Raw genomic sequence first — 20,816 nt, 5'->3', positions numbered from 1 at the left:
CATGAAGAGAAAGTAAGGAAGAAAGAGAAAGTATATAATATATATATATATATATTTTTTATTATATATATATGTATTTAATTAGATATATATTTTGTTTATTTTAAAAATTGTATATTGTCGATAATTTATCTGTTGAGCTATCTTACCATAGATTGAACTTCTTGGAAAAGTAGATTCATCTTAAAATATTAAAATGGCGCCACATGTAGTGGTCAATTTCAAACTATACAGTATCCCTTCTTCTATGTTTTCATTTTAATCTGATATGTCATGGACTGTCGGTACAAAATACGAATGAGGTTAGCCTCGTGCGAGAAACGTTATAATAATTATACGAATTTATATTTATGTAAATATTACTTCACAGATAGTGTAATTTATAACAAATTAAAATGGCGGTAAATATCATGATATTGTTTCACATGTTTTAATCTCCTTTCTTTTCCTTTTTTCTTTATAATTTATTTACATTTTCATATAAAAAATATTTAATTATTAGGCATACATATTGTACATCATATAACACTATTTATACTTATGAAGACTTGTTTTTCCTTATTTAGACAAAAAAATCCAAAGTGGCAACAAAAGGTGCTAAACAGATAGTAGAAGAAAATATTTCCACTTTAAGTTTTTACAGAAATATGATATTTGGAGCATTAGGAATATATTTTATCTTTATGTTAGTTTTCTTTGAATTTACAACTTTAATAATAGTAAGTATAGAGAGTTATTATTTTTCATTTATTACGTATTTCATATATTATATGAAGTGTATTTTATAATGTTTATATTATTACAGACATTAACAATTTTTTTCTACAATTGTATACGTTGCAAGTTATCAATTTATGACATATATGGCACGTGCAACTTATTTAGAATCCGGTCAACTTTTAGATTCCGGAGTAGATCTTAATATAGAAGGTGGAATTGGAGAGTGAGTTATTTTTAACAGATATTATTATATCTTTTTTATAATTACAATTATTTATGGTTGTATATTTTATTGTAAACTTTATTATAAGATAATATTTTTATTTTTGTAGGCATGTTAAAGACTTGATTATATTAACATCAGGAGTACAAATACTTTCACTTGTATCGAATTACTTTTGGCTTTTATGGCTTTTGGTACGTATTATTCCATTTAATAATAAAAACATTCCTTTAAAAATCCTTTGTAAAGTAAAAAGAAAATAAATCTAAATATGATTGTTCTTATAAATTATACAGGTACCTTTAAGAGGAGGTTGGATGTTATGGAAACAAATATTATCTCCATGGTTTTTCTCTTCACCTCAAGAAGAGCCAGAAGTTAATGAAAAAAAACAACGAAAGCTGGAAAAGAAAATAGTAAGAAGACATTGAAAGGATTTATCATGGTTCTAAGTAAAAAACTGCAAAATAATGAAATTTCTATTAATGCAAAATGTGATTCATTTTGTTACTACTTAATATAAGACTTTTAATGAAGATAATCGAGTTATTCCATTTGCATTTTATTTTCATCAAGTAAATGAAATGACTTGGTAAACAAATTTATAGCATTCATAATGAATACATTGTTATACATTTAAACAAATTTCTTTACTAAGGAGATACTCCATTTGGAGCTTAATATGATAGTCACGTTAACTTTGTGAAAAAGTGCAATGAAAATATAATTAAAATTTTTTTCTCTTAAGACTTACCAGATTGAAATCTAACATAATTAGTTATATAATTTTGTTTCTATTTATTGTAATAATTTGATCAAATTTTATATATTTTTTGGTGTCATTTGGATATCTTTTATGTAAATAATTATAGTACATGGTACGTATAATAGTAAATAATGTAACACGAATGCTAATATATTAAATAGTATAGTCCACACAAATCATTCTTTTAATATTGCTTATACAAAGTACAAAAATAATAATAAGAATAATTTATTTAACAGAAGAAGAATTTTATCGAATAAAATATGATTCAAAATAATAATTAGATTTATGTTATTTCCACAATACATAAATACAGAAAATTTGCTATTGTGGTTCCACTTCAAGTATATGTTATTCATATTAATTATAAATATGTTTTAATATTTAAATAAACGCCCTATTGTGTATAATATAAACGTGACGACTATTAAAGATTATTAATTAATGCTGTATATGTATACATATATTAAACTAATGTAAAACTAATCGAAAGAACTAATTATAAAAATGCATGAGCTGCGATTTTTATTTTTTTATCTTCGTTTTGTTTACCTCATTGTCCAGGTAAAATTCTAATTTTAAATTTACATCTAATGAAATTTTATACGAACAATATTATATGATTATTTCTTGTATTAAAAATGATGTAAGATTTAAATAAATGTGTTTTCATTTAAATAACGTAGAATAGATTTCTATAAATTATTAAAAATGTTTATTTTAAATAAAATCGGTTTTATACTATATTTTAAATAATTTTTAAAATTTTTATTTTTCTTTTCATTGATTGATATTGTAAAATAATATTTGTTAATTTTGTTTATAAGTTATATAATAATATATCAAATATATATAATAAATAGTATAAATGTTAATTAACAAAAATGAACTAGATATAACGAATAAACTGTAACATGTCGTTCATCATATTTTTATTACGTCCTCAAAGATGGCGTTTCAATGCTGATCGTCATCAATGTGTCGGGCACATTATCATATCCCGTTGGTCCAATTATAAAATATGAAAATGTATGTTTTTATGATGGAACAGTTTAAAGCTTGAAATATTATCTTTTATAATTACATACAATCTGTAAATAATATCTGTATAATTACATATAATCTATATAATTATTAATTACATAGATGCCTTTAAGAGAAGATTGAATGCTTTTGAAACAAATATTGTCTCATGGTGTTTTATGTTTTTGTTTTTAAGCGCCGAAATTTTGCAGAAATTTTTTGTTTTTATAAATGTCTTACACATTGATTTGCATTTATTTTCTTTTCTTTTGAATATGTTTAATAATTTTTTGATTTGTATTATTCTATGTTTAATTTGTATCAACACTTCTACCTTAAATTGCGCATTTTTATGCGCATAATTTGCGATTATTTCGTATTAGTATCACGCTGCACTTTCTGTGCACTTATGTGCATACACCATAAAAAATGTAGTGTTCATGAGGATCTTTATTACATTCAAATAGATTTTCTTCACAAAATTATTAAACACACGTATTAAACACAATTTGTTTTATCGTCAGTGTTATGTGATGTTAGAAAAACTCGGTTGACTTTTCATTAAAAATAACTATTATTCTAATAATTTTGATTATTTTTAAAAACTCGTTGACGATCATGAGCACCGATGATTCTTCGTTTAAAAGAATTTTAATATTGGAAATGCCTGAAAAAATTCTAACAAACTTTACACTAAAACACACCCATTTTACAAATATGTAGAACTATCATAATAGTTTATTATATTATTATTATTAGTTATTATTAGTAAATCATTGTATGCTTTAAAATATCATAATCGGAAACCTAATATGTGCCCATAATTATGAAAGTGATCTAAGTCAAAATTAAAAAAAAAAATGAGTTTATTAGTTATTACGCACCACATTATTTTAAACTAAATAAATTCAATGTAATTTTCACGATATTGTCAAAAATGAATCGTTAGATAATGTTTGTTTGTTCAATATTACATAGAATTCATATAATGTTCAAATAGAAATCTTTAAATATCTCGAAACAAGAGATACATTACTTAGACCATTCTCATAATTATGGGCACATATATTATAAAACTCAGGAAAAAATACAACTATATTTTAACAATTTTCTAACTTTCAAATAATCATTATAATATACTCCTTTCCACAGTAATCATCCATGTGCATATGTAATATGATAAATGTTTGTGTTTTTATAGGATAACTAAATTTAATAAAATCTCTTATTTTAATGATATTAGCGCCAAACAATATTTATCGGTAAGTTCTGTGGAATAAAAGTCGATTAATCGACTACCGGTCGGTAAGCGCTGGGAACAAAAAGTCGATTAATCGACTGCCGGTCGGTAAAGTGTTAAATAAAGTTTGTCTTTCCAAAATTCAGAAATCCTTGTTTTAATTACGATTACAAGAATTCAATAGGCCGAATTCTTACGTTATCCGGAAATCATCGCGAATTTAACCTCGCATAAATATTTCCGCGTAACAGATCGTTCACAGCCACGATCTCGAAGTAGCTCGAAGAAGAAAAATAAGAATATAAATAAGAATAAGAAGAAAGAAGAGGATGCAGAAGAAGAAGAAGAAGAAGAAGAAGAAGAAGAAGAAGAAGAAGAAGAAGAAGTCTAGGCCTCGAAATGCAGCAAAAACTAAGGCAGCAGACTCGTGGAGGGTAGCGAAACGTGATCAAAAAGTAGGGCAACCCGCGGTTGTGCCGGTGGCAGCAGTCAATCCGTGGAAGAGGAGACTAGGGGTAGGAGGAGAAGGAAAAAGGGGGTGCGAGAGAATCGAGTCGTGGATGAGTGGATAGCTGCGAGAGAGCAAGTGAGAGAAAGAATTTGAGTGAGAAAGATAGATAGACAGATAGACAGAAAGAGAAGGAGAGAGAGAGAGAGAGGGAGGGAGAGGGAGAGAGCTCATCGATCCTGTTCTACCTGAGGGGGTGTAAGGTCGTTACACTCTCATTTCTCTAGCTATGCAGTACGAAGGGTGGTTTGCCGTCGCATAGTTGTTCCTCGTATTATTCCTATTGATGGCTACGTCCTCCTCCGTTCTCACCTCACCCTACTTCTACATCCCCTCTTCGACATACCCATAAAGTCTAAAGGGGTAAAGGGAGAAACACCTGCGATCCTTACGAATGCAACGTTCTAATTTCGCGACCTAGCACACCAACCTCAACACTTTTTTCTTTCTCTCTCTCTCTCTCTCTCTCTCTCTCTCTCTTTTGGTCGCTTTCTTTTTTCTTTCTACCCTTTTTTAACTTCTTATTCTACGATATTGTACGTATATACAACCCTTGATAACCGACACACGGAAAGACACTGATGGAAGAGGGAGAAGGAGACACTCTTACTGATCTTTCATCAAACGAACGCGTACGAACGTGTGCCAACGATCGTCTTGAATCTTATCGAACTTCAACGATGTTTCGAGTGATCGCGTCGATACCCTCGAGAGGAATATGTATATATACATATACGTGTATGTGTGTATGTATGTATTGTATGTCGTCCAAGGCTCGGATAAAAAAGTCTTCACGCGATTAGAATAGTCTCAGTCTCCTCCATCTCCACCTCCACCTTCTTTCTGTTAGTATTTTACAATTTATTGGTATATATATGTATATACTTAAATCTAGTGATGTCTACAATTTCCTATTTAAATCTTTTTTTAAATATTTTTCCTATTTTTATTTTTTATTTTTTTATTAAGATACAATCTTTAACAATTCTTTCAATTTTATAAAAGCGCTCTATTGTTTTTCTCTTAAATGAAATAGGGTCGATAAGAAAATTTGTACTATCGATTCTGCAAGATCACCGAACCTTTTGTTTTATATATATTTAAGCTTTGTAAATTCCATTGTGTTGTTCTCAGGATTTTATTGTCGTTGATAAAACAATTATAATCTTTGATCATTTATAAAAATATCTGTTTAAAATAATTATCAGACGATTGTTAATTATTATTAATAGTCAATAGTATTAAGATGTTTATAATAATATTTGTTTTAAGATCGTACGTTGTTTAGATAATGATTAAGCGTGTCCTGGATTCCAATGCTTGCGAATATGGAGGGTCGAAAGTTCGTAACAAATATCTACCCTCGATTCGATGGAAATCGATACTATGTTTCTTTGTCTCTTTTTAAAAAAAAAAAAAGAAAAAAGGAAAATCTTCATATTTACCTATACCTTTGCTCTCGATTCGAAAATCGAAGTATCAATAAACTCTGGAAAATTAACGCGTGCTAAATTTGTTATTATATTATTGTTAATTTATTGAGAAAATATACTATTTCTGTGTTATCATTTATTAGATCAAGCTTATATTTATTAATGAATTTTTGTTTTCTTCTGTTGAATACTGTATCACACACGCTTTATAAATAATAAGAGTTTTTCTTTTTTTAAGTAGATTTGTTTTAACTAATATCAAAATATTATATAAAATATTTATTTCACGATACTTTTAATTAATTATGGTGGGTTGTTAAAATATTAAAATTAATGTTAGAGTCCTTAATTTTATTTATATTATTATTTGCTGTATTTAAAATACAGCTTTTACTCTGTGAAAATTTCCAACAAAGTCAATAGAAAAGGATATTATAAAAGAAAAAGTGAGATAACTAATTTCTAAAGTAAATTCAACGAAAATAGTCATGTTTATTTGTCTACTCGTTAAACGTCACCGTTTCATTTAATTTTCAATCATGAAAATCTGGGAACAAAGACATTTACTTCATAGAAGGCTTTGTACTTTCTTTGATGTGCTTTAATATATCTTGTCAAATCAATCATGCCTATTAGAAAATTTTAATGAACAACCCCTATGTACAAATAATCTTCTTTAATAAAATATAAACCAAAGTTCGTAAATTATTTTCAAAATTATATAAACTTTTTTTTTGAGATTTTTAATAGAAAAAGTTTTGTAATTTTACAAAAAAAAAAGTATCTCGAAAGAATAATTCGTTAAAAAAATCATTTATTATAAAAAATATCGATCCAACTTGAATTTCTCATAAAAATCAATGTTAAATCAATGTTAACAATATCGAAAAACCAACAAAAAAATAAAAACATAATAACTAAATTCGTATCTTTAAATTCACATCATTGAAAATAATTATGGAAATTGTGATAATTTGGAAAAAAAATAAATGAAAAAAGAAAAAGAAAAAAATTAAAAGAAAATAGGAGGGTAGTTAAAGGAAGAAAATGTTTCAACGAGTGATAATACACAATTTGGATCGTTTAAGAAGTAGAAATTAAAATTTCGTTTTATAACGGAGTTAATAGTAATGGAAAAAAAAAATAAAAAAGAAAAAAGAAAAAAGAAAAAAAAAAAAGAAAACTCGTCGAGTTGGCCTTAATACCTTTTATAGTCGTTCGTGTACCGTGTCGTCGTCCGGTGCACGAAAGGCTAAAGAATTCGCGAGCTATTCCGTCCATCCGTCCCGTCCGTCCCATCCCAACCGTTCCGTCCGTCCCGACCGTCCCTTTAGCACACGTTGAAATCCTCTTGTTCTCTTTCAACGCGTCCTTATCCGTGAGAGACCGATGATGAGTGTTGGTGGTGCGGTCGCGTACCAGCTTTCGAATAGATTCATGAAGGGGTAAAAGGAAGAACAGAGATAGACTAACAAAGATAGATAGATAGATAGATAGTTAGAAAGAGAAAAATAGAAAAAGAAGAAAGAGAAAACTAGACTCCTGGAAGTTTCGTCGAGACTTTGAAGTAAACCCGCCGTTGCCTGGTAGTTACCTGCCACCCTATACCTGGTGCTGCTGCTGGTGCTGCTACTAGGTCGATAAGTCGTCCACCCCTTCTTCAAAAGGGAGAAAGAGAAACAGGGTGAGAAAGAAAGAGTGAGCCAGAATGCTACCCCACTCCCACCCTCATTGCTCCTCCCCATCCTCCAACCGACCTGGGGTTAGGGTACTATACAACGTATCCATGAGGTAGAGTACGATTACGGAAAGCACGACATCGGCAATGCGGTAACCGTGTACTACTGGTCTCGCGAGAAAAGGGATGTTTTATCGACTAAAGAAATATCCTAGCTGCATCGGTATTTTAATCATAGAATTAGGATCTAGGATTAGCGAGAAAAATATCACAATTGGAGATAACACTTCACCTGTTTTTTTTCTTTTCGTGTTTAGAAATTTTTAGAATCAACTTTATCGTAGAGATTTTATTTCGTCGATTATTTTTCTTTTTTTTCTGCATCCCTTCCTTATTATTATTATTATTATTATTATTATTATTATTTCTCGTTTCGTATATCTTTAACATGAACTGTCATGTTTTAATAAATATTATGAGAGTAATTTAATGATTTTAATAAGGATGATCGGTGGTGGAGATGGATTGAATATTTAAAATGGAAGAAGGGGTTTTTCCCTCCTTTTTAGTTATCTATTTAGTTATCTATTCGTAGAGATAAATGTGTCGTATGATGGTATTCGAATGAGATCAGATGTAGGAAGTCAAATTTATTATTAATTTTCTTTTTTTTCTTTTATAATAAATTGTTTTTTTTTCTCATTTACCGAGATATCATCTAATGTGAATTTATAATTACACGATATTTAATAAATCTCTAATTATAAAAAAGAAAAGAAATAAAAAAACAAAAAAATATTTTGCACACGAAGTAATTTATTTCTCGTAATGAAAAAAAATGCAATTTATAAATGAAATAAATCATTAAAAAATATTAAGGAACGTTACTGCGTTAATATAAATTTAAAGTTACGATGCATTATAGTAAGGACTAAAATAAAAAATAAAAAAATATTTCGATTCCTTCCATTTTTTTTTCTTCTAACGAATTATCGATTTATCCAAAATCTAGTATTTTATTTTTAATTGAAGTAATTTGAAATTTCTTACTTTCTTTTTTATTTATCCATATTGATATCGACAATCATTTCGGTTAACAAGTAAAAAAAAGGGATTTTGTTAATGAGGATGGAACAATTGATCGGATCTTTAAATGTCCTTTTGAAAGTTACTTCTTGAAGTAGTGGGGATGATGATAACCGCAAACTTAAGTGGAACGCTGACCTGGATTGAATGTTCTCAAATTGACCGATACTTCGTTCGTTCATTCGTTCGTTTGCTTATTCGCCTACTCGCTCACATTCGTTTACTCGTTTACTTTACCTCGAAATCGCTTATCGCGTGCGAGTCACGTCGTGGCTGCGACAAGTTCGTTACACCGAATAAGCACATGGCCCCATTTTCTCCAAGATGCCAGGATGATGATTACGTTGTTCAACCTCGTTCGGGGGCCTCGGTGGTGCTTTTCTAATAATCGTCTAGTTGTGCTCGATTAACCCGGCCGCCGATCGATTCCAAAGGATTATTCTTGTAACTATTAACGCTCGGTCAAGTTATTTCTAGCATTTCAACTTCTTCTACGATATTTCAAAATTATGAGCATCAAAGAAAAATCAAAATATACGAAGTAAATTATATACAAAATACGTATACAAAATATGAAGTTAACGTTGTTAAATAAACAAAATAACAAAATCTTACGATTATAAAATGAAATATATAAAATTATAAAATTTTATTATATAATTTTACGGATTTTATTATATATTTTATTATTATATTATTATATATTTTATTGTTTTATATTATATTTATATTTTTATTATATATTTATAAATTTTTATTATATAGATTATAAAATTTTATGCACAGAGATAATTATAAATAAATTAATAATTATACTTATATATATATATGGAGACAAATTATAAGGGGTATAACGGTACTGTAGTATTTATAAATTAATACTGACACTGATAATATCTATATCTTTGCTAATCTCCATCGATGAAAATATTGAAATAGCTATTGTCAAGATTTATTGGGTCATCGTATTACTACGAATTATTTCGAGAGAAAGAAAGAAACAGGCAAAAAATACTCCAATCGACCCCGATAGACGGTTCTTTTTTTTTTTTCATCTTTCCTTTTATTTTTTGTTAATTTTCACGAACGAATACTAACTCAACTGGAACACGTGCCGTTGTGTATATACTCATTCAATTGCATGTTATAATTATGGATAGGTAGAAGAATCGAGAGAGCGTGAGAAAACGAAAGAAGACAAAATAATCGTCGTCTCTGGCGATAATGAGACTCATTTGAAAGTTAAACGCGAACCCAAAAGATGGAAAAGAAAGAAAAAGCTCGTAGTCGTCATTCACTATTTCCAATTAGGAAAACCGTTGAAAACCGTTCTAACGATAACGCATTGAGGCTTGATGAAATATATAGGTACGTTAGCTAGCTACTAACAACATCTCTCGACTTGATCCTAATTAATAAAGGATCCTATAGAGAGGCTTTGTGTAGAAAGAAAAAAACTCGTACGGAAAAATTCACTGCGGCGGACGCGATATTTGCAAGCTAACTTGAACTCGTTGAACTCGTACGAATTTACAAGTGGGAATAATCTATAAATATATATATATATATATATATATATAGTTTACCGGAAAATTCTGTCCATTTTGAAAATAAAATAAAATAATAAATTATTCATAATTTGAACAATTAATTAATTAAATTATTATTGAACTCTTGTCAACATGGTGGCAATTTGTATATTCCATTTTAGGAAATGGGGCCTTATCCCTAGTGACGAAAAATTGAACAAATGTTTGTTTGAACGGATTTTTGTATTTTTTTTTAATTATACAATGAAGTGTAATAGAAAGGAGAGAGAGAGAGAGAGAGAGAGAGAGAGAGAGAGAGAGAAAAAGAAAGAGAGAAAGAGAGAAAGAGAGAAAGAATCTCTACAAATATAATAATGAAATTTGGATAAAGAATTGGTAGACAGAGTTTTTGAGTCTTTTCTTTTACTCTACTTATCTTTCTTTTTATTTGTTTGTTTCTTATTTGTTTCTTGTCTTGGGGTGGGAGCAGCTAGCTATTTCGATAGAGAAACGCCGAGGATGTTTGTGTTATGCGACGCGTTCTCTCTCGGGCTTCTCTTTGATGTTGAAAATTTCTCCTGAAATGTACGTAGTTGATACGAGGACGTAATAACGATAATGGCTTCCCAGATCGTTGAAAAGACTTAACCTCGGTGTGCAATTTCTACTCTACGTTGAAGTGCAACCGGAAGAAGGGTAGGAGGAAATTCATGAAGAAGTTGTCGTTCTGGATAGGAAAAGAATGGCTAGACGAAAAAAAAGGGTTGGTAAAAAGAAGTAGGGGAAAGAAAGAAAGAAAGATGGACGAAAAAAGAAACTAAAAAAAGAAAAAAAGGATAAAGAGTAACGATCTGCTGAACAGTCGTACAATCCACTACTCACCATCACTACGCGTTCTAAAAAACTTCGTTACGCGAAGCAAACAAGACTCTGTTAGAAACGAAAAAAAAGGATCTACCACGTAGTAACCCATGTCTTTCTCGTCTTTTCGAATCAACTTAATCCTCGGTACATTTGTTAAATCCTTTACTACTCGTAAATGCATTTTCCATTGTATGGGGTGATAATAACGTGTATATATTATATATATATATATATATATACATATGTATGTATGTATGTATCGTTATTATCAAGTTTGTAAAGAAAGCTTTTCCGTGATGATTAAAAAAGAACACGTACGACGATTCTTTAGGGTAAATATATTTCTTTTATCTTTTTTTCTTTTTCTTATTAATTAATAATAACTGTTATTTATTTATACCATTTTTTACAAATAAGAATTTAACTGTAAAGATGTTAAAGGAAAATAAATTTTACGCAATTAAAACTTGAGTTATTTCATGTCTTTCTTTTTTTTTTGCATTATTAATAAAAAATAAATAAATAAGAAAAAAAATTATTCTTCGAATAATTCATAAAGTTCTTTCTCTTCTAAACGTTGTATTCGATCTATTTGGTACAACGTATTCTTTTATTTTATTCGCATTTGAAAGTAATATGAAGGAGAGATAACAATTATAAGGGGAAACGAAATAGAGATTTCAAGAGACTATTTTAACTTTAGAAGGATGACAACAAAAGTTCATCAGTAAATTGTTTAAATTAACTACTAGAGGGTATAATACTTTAGACGTGTTTTATTACCAATAAACTTTTATGATATAATATACAGGGTGGGGCAATATCTCTGTTCAGTTAGAATATTATCGTTGTTTATAACAATATGAAAAATTTTATATATGCAACTTACACGGCATGATGAGGGGCATTTTTTGGCTTGAACGTTTTTTGCGTGGGTGGAGGCATAGAGGAGATTTCAAGGTCATCTGCATTTTTTTAAATGAATATTATATATTTTTTTAATGGGATGTGATGGCAAATTTTGAAACGAATTCAACGAGCTATTATTCAAGGTCATGCAAGGTCAAATATGGTAGAAAATAAAGTTTCTTACATTACAGAAGATGTTCGAAGTGGTGACCGTTAACGCCAATGCAAAGTTGTAATCTTCGTATTGCTGCATCGCGTACATGTCTTATCATTAGTTGCAACATGTAATAGCATAAGTTTAGAAATGAACCTTTCGAACCTACCGTGGGTTGGTTCAACTCCCGAAGCCGCTCTTTAAGCTGCATCACCGTTAATTCACCGTATGAATTGGTATCCATTTTCAAACTCAAGATTTCACTTTAAAGTTCACCGCTTTTCTATATCTTCTGTATCTCCGTAGCACCGGACTTTTGATGTAAATCCCGGCTGAGCCCCCAATTTGTAGGGAAATCAATTGTTCTGTATCCGGCTAAGGATATCTAATTCCCCCGTGTTGCCGACACTACTTGAGATATAAAAGATACTCTTTATTCTCACAAATTATTGCTTATTACAATTACAATTACAATAACGCTTCGCAACTTCTCGCACTTACTCACTACTCACAGAATCACTACTCACTCACTACTCTCTACTCACTATTCTCACTCGCTCTCGTCACTCGGTTCTCTCCACGCTACTCTCTCGAAAAATTTTGTGTTATATAGAGGGAGAGAATAAATTACTATTATTTAGTCACAAAGAGAAATGTTAATTAATAGAATTACGCGAGAACCATATTCAAACTAACTTTTATTAAATTATTAAATAATGAATGAATGATTAATTTACTCATACAAAATTCAACACTTTTTTAACTAAAAAATAAAAAAAATAAAAGAAATTAATAGATCATATCATTCGATCTTCGGCTTTTCAATTTTTTCGTTCGTATAAAAAAATAAAAATAATTTATTTATTATCGTTTATCATTCATCCAAAGGATTTAGTTATAATTAACCACAATGTTTTAAAAGATTCTTATAGAAATACACAGTGATCCCAGAGACTTTAGTTCGTCTGATCGACACAGGGGCGTAAAATTATCGTACAGGATAGGGATCCTATAGGAGGGATGCGCCATTCATGTTCAGCTCATGTGCCATTGGCTGAAAATTTTGGGGGACCGCTTGAATTTATAATAATTTTTTCGTGTAACCTATTCTATTTTAATATAAATTTTTAATTATCATTAAATATAGTTCATTTTTTTTCTGTATTTGATGCAATTAATTATTTCATAATTATTTCAATGTTTGAATCATTCGCTCGCAAAATCGAGTTCCGGTCCCCCAGTAATGTACATGGCGCATCCCTCCTATAGGATCCCTAGTACAGGGCCTCAAATTATCGTACGCGTACGATAATTATCGTACGAATGGGATCACTGGCTGTGGCTAATAAATATATAGATAGATCTGAATCTACGCACATAACATTTGTTTTCTTTTTCCCTTTTTTCTTAATATCGAACCAACTGCGCATGAGCGGTAACATAAGATCACCACTTACTTCACATCATATAATTTTACATTGTCTGAATATAGGCACATATCATTTGTCTTTTTTTCTCTTTTTTTTAATATCCTTTTAAAGGAAAAATAATTATGGTGGGTTACCCTTATCACTCAGGGGTATAAGAAATATGTAAAAAACTATTCTCATACCTACCGAATATGCACAAAAAATTTCATATAAATCGGTCAAGTCGTTTCGGAGAATAAGAATAACAAACACTGTGACAGGGGAATTTTATAGAGATAAGAAGATTTCATTCTTGATATAATAAAATTTTTCCTAGATGTCGTAAAAAAAAGTTTTAAAAAGAAAATATTAAATCTTAAATCCTTTTATTTCTCATGTACGAAAAGTACGGGTTGAGTACAATGTGTCAAAGTTGATTACTGTTGCATTCCATGCGATACTTTAAAAAGGTATCCGTCTAAAAATTACTAACTATTTTTACTTTCTCATGCGAACGATCTATATTTGGAAACGCCTACGGATTGTGTATATATTCTCTCTCTCTCTTTTTATTTTCTTTCTTTTTTCTCTTTTGGTTTAACGTTTTACCTTCATGAGAGACAAGCACGCGAATACAGTCATCGACCCCTCTTATTTCTCGTATTTCTAACCACGATACTACGATACTGACCTGTAACAACGTTTTCATTCAACGGAAAAGTCCGAAAGAGAATATAATACAACGAACGAAACTAATCACATAATTCAAACGATTTTATCGTTCGTGATAATAAGCTGAATGTAAATGAAAATAAATGTATTTATTATTCACTCGTTAATTCATTTCATTTAGAAAAATTATAAAAACGTTGACGTTTCGTATTATTTCATTTTTACTTATAATTAGTTGTGTGAATTTTTTCTATTAATGTTAATTTTATGTTAAAAATTTTCCATACTTAATTTAAACAACGATGAAAAGAGTAAAATTATTTTATTTAATTTTAATTTATTATTAGAATTATTTCATTTAATTATTTAGAAATAAAAATCATTATATATTAATTATAAGAGTAATAGTTTTTAATCTAATTTAAAATAGTTATATCACGATATATATACTTTTTTCTCACACATGGATCGAAAGTTCGTTTTTGCTTCCTGTTTTCAGGGGCGAAAGTGCCACATTCCCCCCGCTTGAACCTGTTTTCAGGGGCGAAAGTGCCACATTCCCTCCCGCTTGAATATAGTAACAAATTAGTGCGCATGCTTCAATTTTTAGCGCATGCGTACTAGTTTCTTAACCTTAAAATGTTTTAATAAATTACTGCGCATGCTTATATATATTATATATTATGATATATAATTAATGATTTTAATGATAACATGTGTTGTCTCATAAATTTTATATTTTATTTATTTTTACAAGTTCTAAAGATATTTGTTTAGTTAAATGTTACAAACATAAATAGATTACTACGTCTAAATTTAATTATTTTCTTGATTATGAGAGTTGTATTTGTTATTATTTATTATAATCTGTTTAAACTCACAATTCTTGAAAGTGACAAAAGGTGTACTGAAGGTCAAAGAATCAATCACTTCGTTCTCGATTTGAATTTCATTTAAATGCTTTTTTTGGACTCACACAGACTTACACACACAACCTCTTCGATTTTCAACACTTCCCACAATAATAATAATTTATAAACTCCCTATTTAATTAATTAAATTTTATTTAAAAAAATATTTTTTAAACTTAAACAATAATTTATATTTTTAATAGAATCTAATTTTATATTTTATTTTATTTTTATATTTAAATTTTTTTAAGTGGGGGCCCCGCCCCCAACCCCCGCCGGTGCTGTGCCCCGGACCCCCCCCAGGGGTTTCACCCCTGGACCCCTTGCTTGTTGTTAAATTTGCATAATCTTCGCAAAATGTATTAATTGACAACAAATAAAATAGTATATTACATACCTAGGACAGTACAGTAAGAAAGCGGCAACTTCGTTTTACACAGCGGGAAGAAAGGAAGGCAGAAAGCGGCAACTTCGTTTCTTACAGGTGCAGCGGGAGAAAAGTAGCCACTTTTCGCCCGGAGGGAAGAAATAGTATATTATTATTTAATTACAAGCGAACTTTCGATACCGGTGTGAGAAAAAAATGTATACTCACCACGGGAGAAAAATATGACATCCCGACCCGCGTTTTTGTCACCGTCGCCTTCGGCTCGGGTGACAATATTACGCTGGTCGGAATGCCATACTTTTCTCCCTAGGTGAGTAATATACTATTTTATCATTTTTAACATAATTAAAAAACATTTTGAGAATTTTTACAGATTTTTGGCTACTATAATTCTGGAGTTGCAGCTAGATGAAAGATTACGTTACCTAATTTTTTCATTTACACCTTTTCTCATCAAATTTTGTACCGATGATTTTTCGGATATCCTACATTTTTTTTCAGGTATCATAGAAACAAGCAAAATAAAATCACATCCTTTAGAAATGTCTGTCAAATAAATATTATAAAAATAAAAAAAGCATGTAGATCCAATAAAGTCTTAAATCTTTTAATTTTTCAAATAAAATAATTATCACTTTTATGTACTTTCTATGACCTTCAATGACCTTATGTGATAGGTCGTTGAACTCGTTTTAAGCTCCTCTATCATGATACAATAACAAAAACATACCGATCCATTTGAAATATTGGAGGTGACCTTCAAATGTCCAAAGTACCTCCACCTGCAAAAAAACTATTATCGCTATCGGATGGCCCCCTTCATACTGTGCAATTTTATTTCAGCAAATATTTCTGTGAACCTTATAGTTTCGAAGATATCTGTGGTGCTAATAGTTATTGCCCCACCCTGTATATTTACAAATCCATAATAAATATAATATTGAATATTTTCACAGGTTTACAAAAGATTTTAAATATGTTTGTTTACAAAATATTTAATTTATTAACATATCTGTGTTTCAGATTTAAGACTTTATTGGATCTACATGCTTTTTTTATTTTTATAATATTTATTTGACAGACATTTCTAAAGGATGTGATTTTATTTTGCTTGTTTCTATGATACCTGAAAAAAAATGTAGGATATCCGAAAAATCATCGGTACAAAATTTGATGAGAAAAGGTGTAAATGAAAAAATTAGGTAACGTAATCTTTCATCTAGCTGCAACTCCAGAATTATAGTAGCCAAAAATCTGTAAAAATTCTCAAAATGTTTTTTAATTATGTTAAAAATGATAAAATAGTATATTACTCACCTAGGGAGAAAAGTATGGCATTCCGACCAGCGTAATATTGTCACCCGAGCCGAAGGCACCCTGTATATATATTTCATATTTAGTGAAAAAATATGTGTGTGTGCTTCAGAAATGCCATTTTACATATATTCAAAAATGAAACAATTTCAGGAACTCAAATAGAAAAAGATCTCAAAGGTTTGTTGTTAAATCCAACGATGATCACCTGTAACAAAAAGAAAACTATATTAATTATAGAATCAAGTGAGATACAATACCCTGCATATGAATCGTCCAATTTGCAGATGCACTTTTCCAATTGAATTCTCCATTTATTTTTATCAAATTTCTATTTAAAGTTGAAATAAAATTGAATTTAAACGCGTGATTTTACATGTACAAAAAATAAAAAAAATAAAAAATCTTTCATCTAGCTGCAACTCCGGAATTATAGTAGCCAAAAATCAGTAAAAATTCTCAAAATGTTTTTTTAATTATGTTAAAAATGATAAAAAAGTTTTAGCAAAATTGAAAGGGTTCGATCTGACGTGGAATACCTCATATATATATATATATATATTTTATTAGACGTTATTTTACTTAATATATCATATAACAGGTATTGATTTAATGCGTTTCATGGAACTACCTATCGTAGAAGTTTTCGATCGCGTGTTCTGCAAGGTCAGACAACCTGGCGTCGTTTCTACCTAACGTTTATGGGGTTCATATACGTCGTCGATATGGAAAAGCTAGGAAATCAATCGATATGCAGCTTTCAAATTCTAACGCATTTCCATATCGGTTAGAACGTATCAAGAGTCAACAATATCGTTTGTTTGCTTTGAACGTTTATGTATTAATCCTAGAGATTAGTGTATGATCGAAGAGATCAAATGACAAAGAATTGCATACACCGTATATATTAATGTTTATATATACATAAACACCTTTTTTTTTACAACTTGCAATTCTGAATAATTCGTGAATCAAAACAAAATTTTTAATTTTTATAAAAAACAAATTACGTCGTGTTAGAAAAATTTATGAATTTTTTTATATATTTTTATTTTTTATTTTTACTTTAACTTTATTTTTTATTTTTTGTCTTCTTCATAGAATACAAATATATAGGTTGATTATCGAGGTAGATCGATTTTTTTTTTTTTTATATAATTTGATCGGCAATAAATAAACGCTGCTTTTGGATATACCGTTAGTGAATAAAAATAAAAGATCTTTACCGTTTTCATGCACGAACGCGAATAGATCTAACACGACTAAAGCCGATAAAACGAGATGGACGTGATCGTTTTACTGTAAAATATTTTCGAACAAAATTCTAGACAGAATTTTAAGGAAGAGAAGTGTCGGAGGAAGGGATAGAAGAGGAAAGGTAAAGTTATAATCGTCATTTCACTACAATTTTTCGAACGATATGTATACTCGTATACTATATCGATGCGTTGACATTTCAAAAAAGATGCACATGATGATATCTGAATACGTATATAATATATACATATATATTTATATAATAGCTGGATATTATATATGTATCAGCCTAAGTTATTTACCATTCAATATTGTAATATATTTCAATCGGTTAATTTTTTAATATTTATTTTCCAAATGGATTCCTCCTTCGTTGCATATCAATTTGATCATTTAGCAGGTAAATTGGCTTTTTTATATTTTTTACATACGAACTATGGAGGGTAGAGGTAAGAAGTATCGTCTGTGTATATGAAAAGTGTCCGTCGAAATGCATTAAATTAGGGTGGCGCCACATTAGCATCAGGGTAAATTTTAAAGGAAGCGCTAAATATTATTAAAGTAGGATTGAGAAATAAAAAAGGAGCACAAATTTCACAACACAAATTTTACCCATAACTGTTTTGTTATTCACATACTTTTTCATAAAATTAAATGATAAAAAATCAATAAACGTACTATTCACAGTTCACGAAATAAAATCACTCTAGCTACACGTTTTCTCATAATAATTCTTTAAGGTTATAGAAAGGGTATGGTTCATACCATACCCTTTGTCTACACCAGCGCCATTCTGGAAGATTTTTGAACTATTATTTATAGCATACGCTGGAGACTTTCTCAAATTTTCTTGCATATGTGATGATACTCCTTACCTCTACCCTCCATAATACGAACAAATCAAATGATAAAAATTCTTTTGTTAAGTTAGACTTCGATGTTCAAATGCTTTTGAGTTCAATATTATTCACTGATTGTCGTCATGAGAAAACACAAAAAAAAATAAATAATTTTTCAGTGGAAATAAGATGACTTATGTAAAGAATTCTTATCAACTTTATTTGATATAAATTTGTTAACAACGGAAAGAACTTTTACGATCACAACATTATTTCAAAGATCGAGAAGAAAAAAAATGTTGATGGAAAATAAAATAAAAATGTTTTTTTCTTGTTGATCTTTATTACGGTCTCGGTTATGGTATCATTATTTTAAACAATGACAAATCTTTGGTTATTTCATTCAACAATAATGTAATACGCTAAAATAAGAAAAAAAATATAATTGAGCCCATAATTATGAAAGTGTATGTAAGTAAGTATAATAAACATAATAAATTATGTAAGTAAGTCATATATCTCTTGTTTCGAGATATTTAAAGATTTATACTTGAATACTATACGAATTCTATACAATATTGAAATAAGAAACATTATCTAACGATTCATTTTTGATAATATCGTGAAAATTACATTGAATTTATTTAGTTTATAATAATGTAGTGCGTAATAACTGATAAACTCATTTTTTATTAATTTTGACTTAGACCACTTTCATAATTATGAGCACAATTAATTATCATCGAAACTTCATTCAGTATTTCTAAAATGTTCTTTCGGATAGGAATGAATGTTTTTCTTTCTCTTTTCTTTGTTTTTCTTTATTCGCAGAGAAAGGTCAGAACAAGACTTCGAACTCGATCTTTCGTTGGTCAATTTACTCGTAGTTCCCTGATAAAAAAAACTTTCATCTTATTGTTTCTTCTTTTATCGAATATCCAATATAAACGAAAAATATTGTAGTAATTTTCGAAGTATTGTTTTAGAAGTTGTTCTTGATTGTAACATTTAATATTAAAGAACTGAGAGAACATACGACTGTTCTTATCTACATATATTAAATTCCCTATTGCAATTTACATATATAATAAATAATTATTTTTGTTATTGCTACAAAAGGAAATATATGGAAAGTAAAACTCTTATGTATGCATAACCATTCTTGTAATATATAAGTGAGTTTTCTAAACTCGACTTCTCAAATTGTAATATCTTCGCTACTGTTGTATCAAGAGTATTAAAGTAGAAAATGTATATTAAAAAAAAAAGAAAACCTTAGAATTATTTTTATTATAAGTATCGTATTTGTTCATTTATATGTTTCGATAATTATGAAAATTGACTAACAATGAGTAAACAAAAAATATGGTTAAATTTCATTTTGTGTTTCTTTTTATAATATATTATAAATAATAGTATTGTAAAATCTGTTTCGTCAATTTTTTTGTGCTTAATTAACTGTCATTACCTGTACCAAATCTTGCCAAAAACGTGAATATTTTGTCCAATGGTTTTTATCAGTCTAGATTATTTCAAGCGTGGTTGGAATACCTAAACGTAGAAAATTTTAATGTGGTATGACAACGGAGAGCAACAAAAAAGTATAATTTTACGGTGAATAGCTTAATGTCGAGCAACATAGAGGAAAATTACGAAGAAAATCTCAAAATACGAGTATATTCGTAAAAATCGATTTCCTTCCGAATCTCGTATTATTATCGTCAATTAGTATAAATAAATAATCGTTAAATAGAAGAGTTTGTTATTTATAATAGTTGATTCAAATTATTATCTTTCTGATGTGAGATATGCGTAAATTAGTATTTTGCTATAAATTTTTTGTTATCATTTCATACGATTTTCCTCAACTTCCTCATAAATCTGATTCAAATT

At 29.1% G+C, this 20,816-nt stretch overlaps 1 protein-coding gene across 1 annotated transcript; it reads left to right on the top strand.

Annotated features, from left to right (window-relative positions):
* Positions 1-244: 244 nt before the first annotated feature.
* LOC107064239 (transmembrane protein 208) lies at positions 245-2,165 on the top strand. Its single transcript, XM_015316664.2, is given in 6 exon segments — positions 245-401; positions 567-719; positions 806-817; positions 819-943; positions 1,053-1,137; positions 1,240-2,165. Coding segments are annotated over 6 exon segments (516 nt in total). The 5' UTR covers positions 245-395; the 3' UTR covers positions 1,375-2,165.
* Positions 2,166-20,816: the final 18,651 nt, after the last annotated feature.

Source organism: Polistes dominula, unplaced genomic scaffold (genome assembly GCF_049000335.1).
Source record: "Polistes dominula isolate Pdom_NZ unplaced genomic scaffold, Pdom_raw_medaka contig_77, whole genome shotgun sequence".
Classification (NCBI taxonomy): Eukaryota; Metazoa; Arthropoda; class Insecta; order Hymenoptera; family Vespidae; genus Polistes; species Polistes dominula.
The sequence above is the reverse complement of the archived record's forward strand: the minus strand, read 5'-3'. Positions and strand labels throughout refer to the sequence as shown.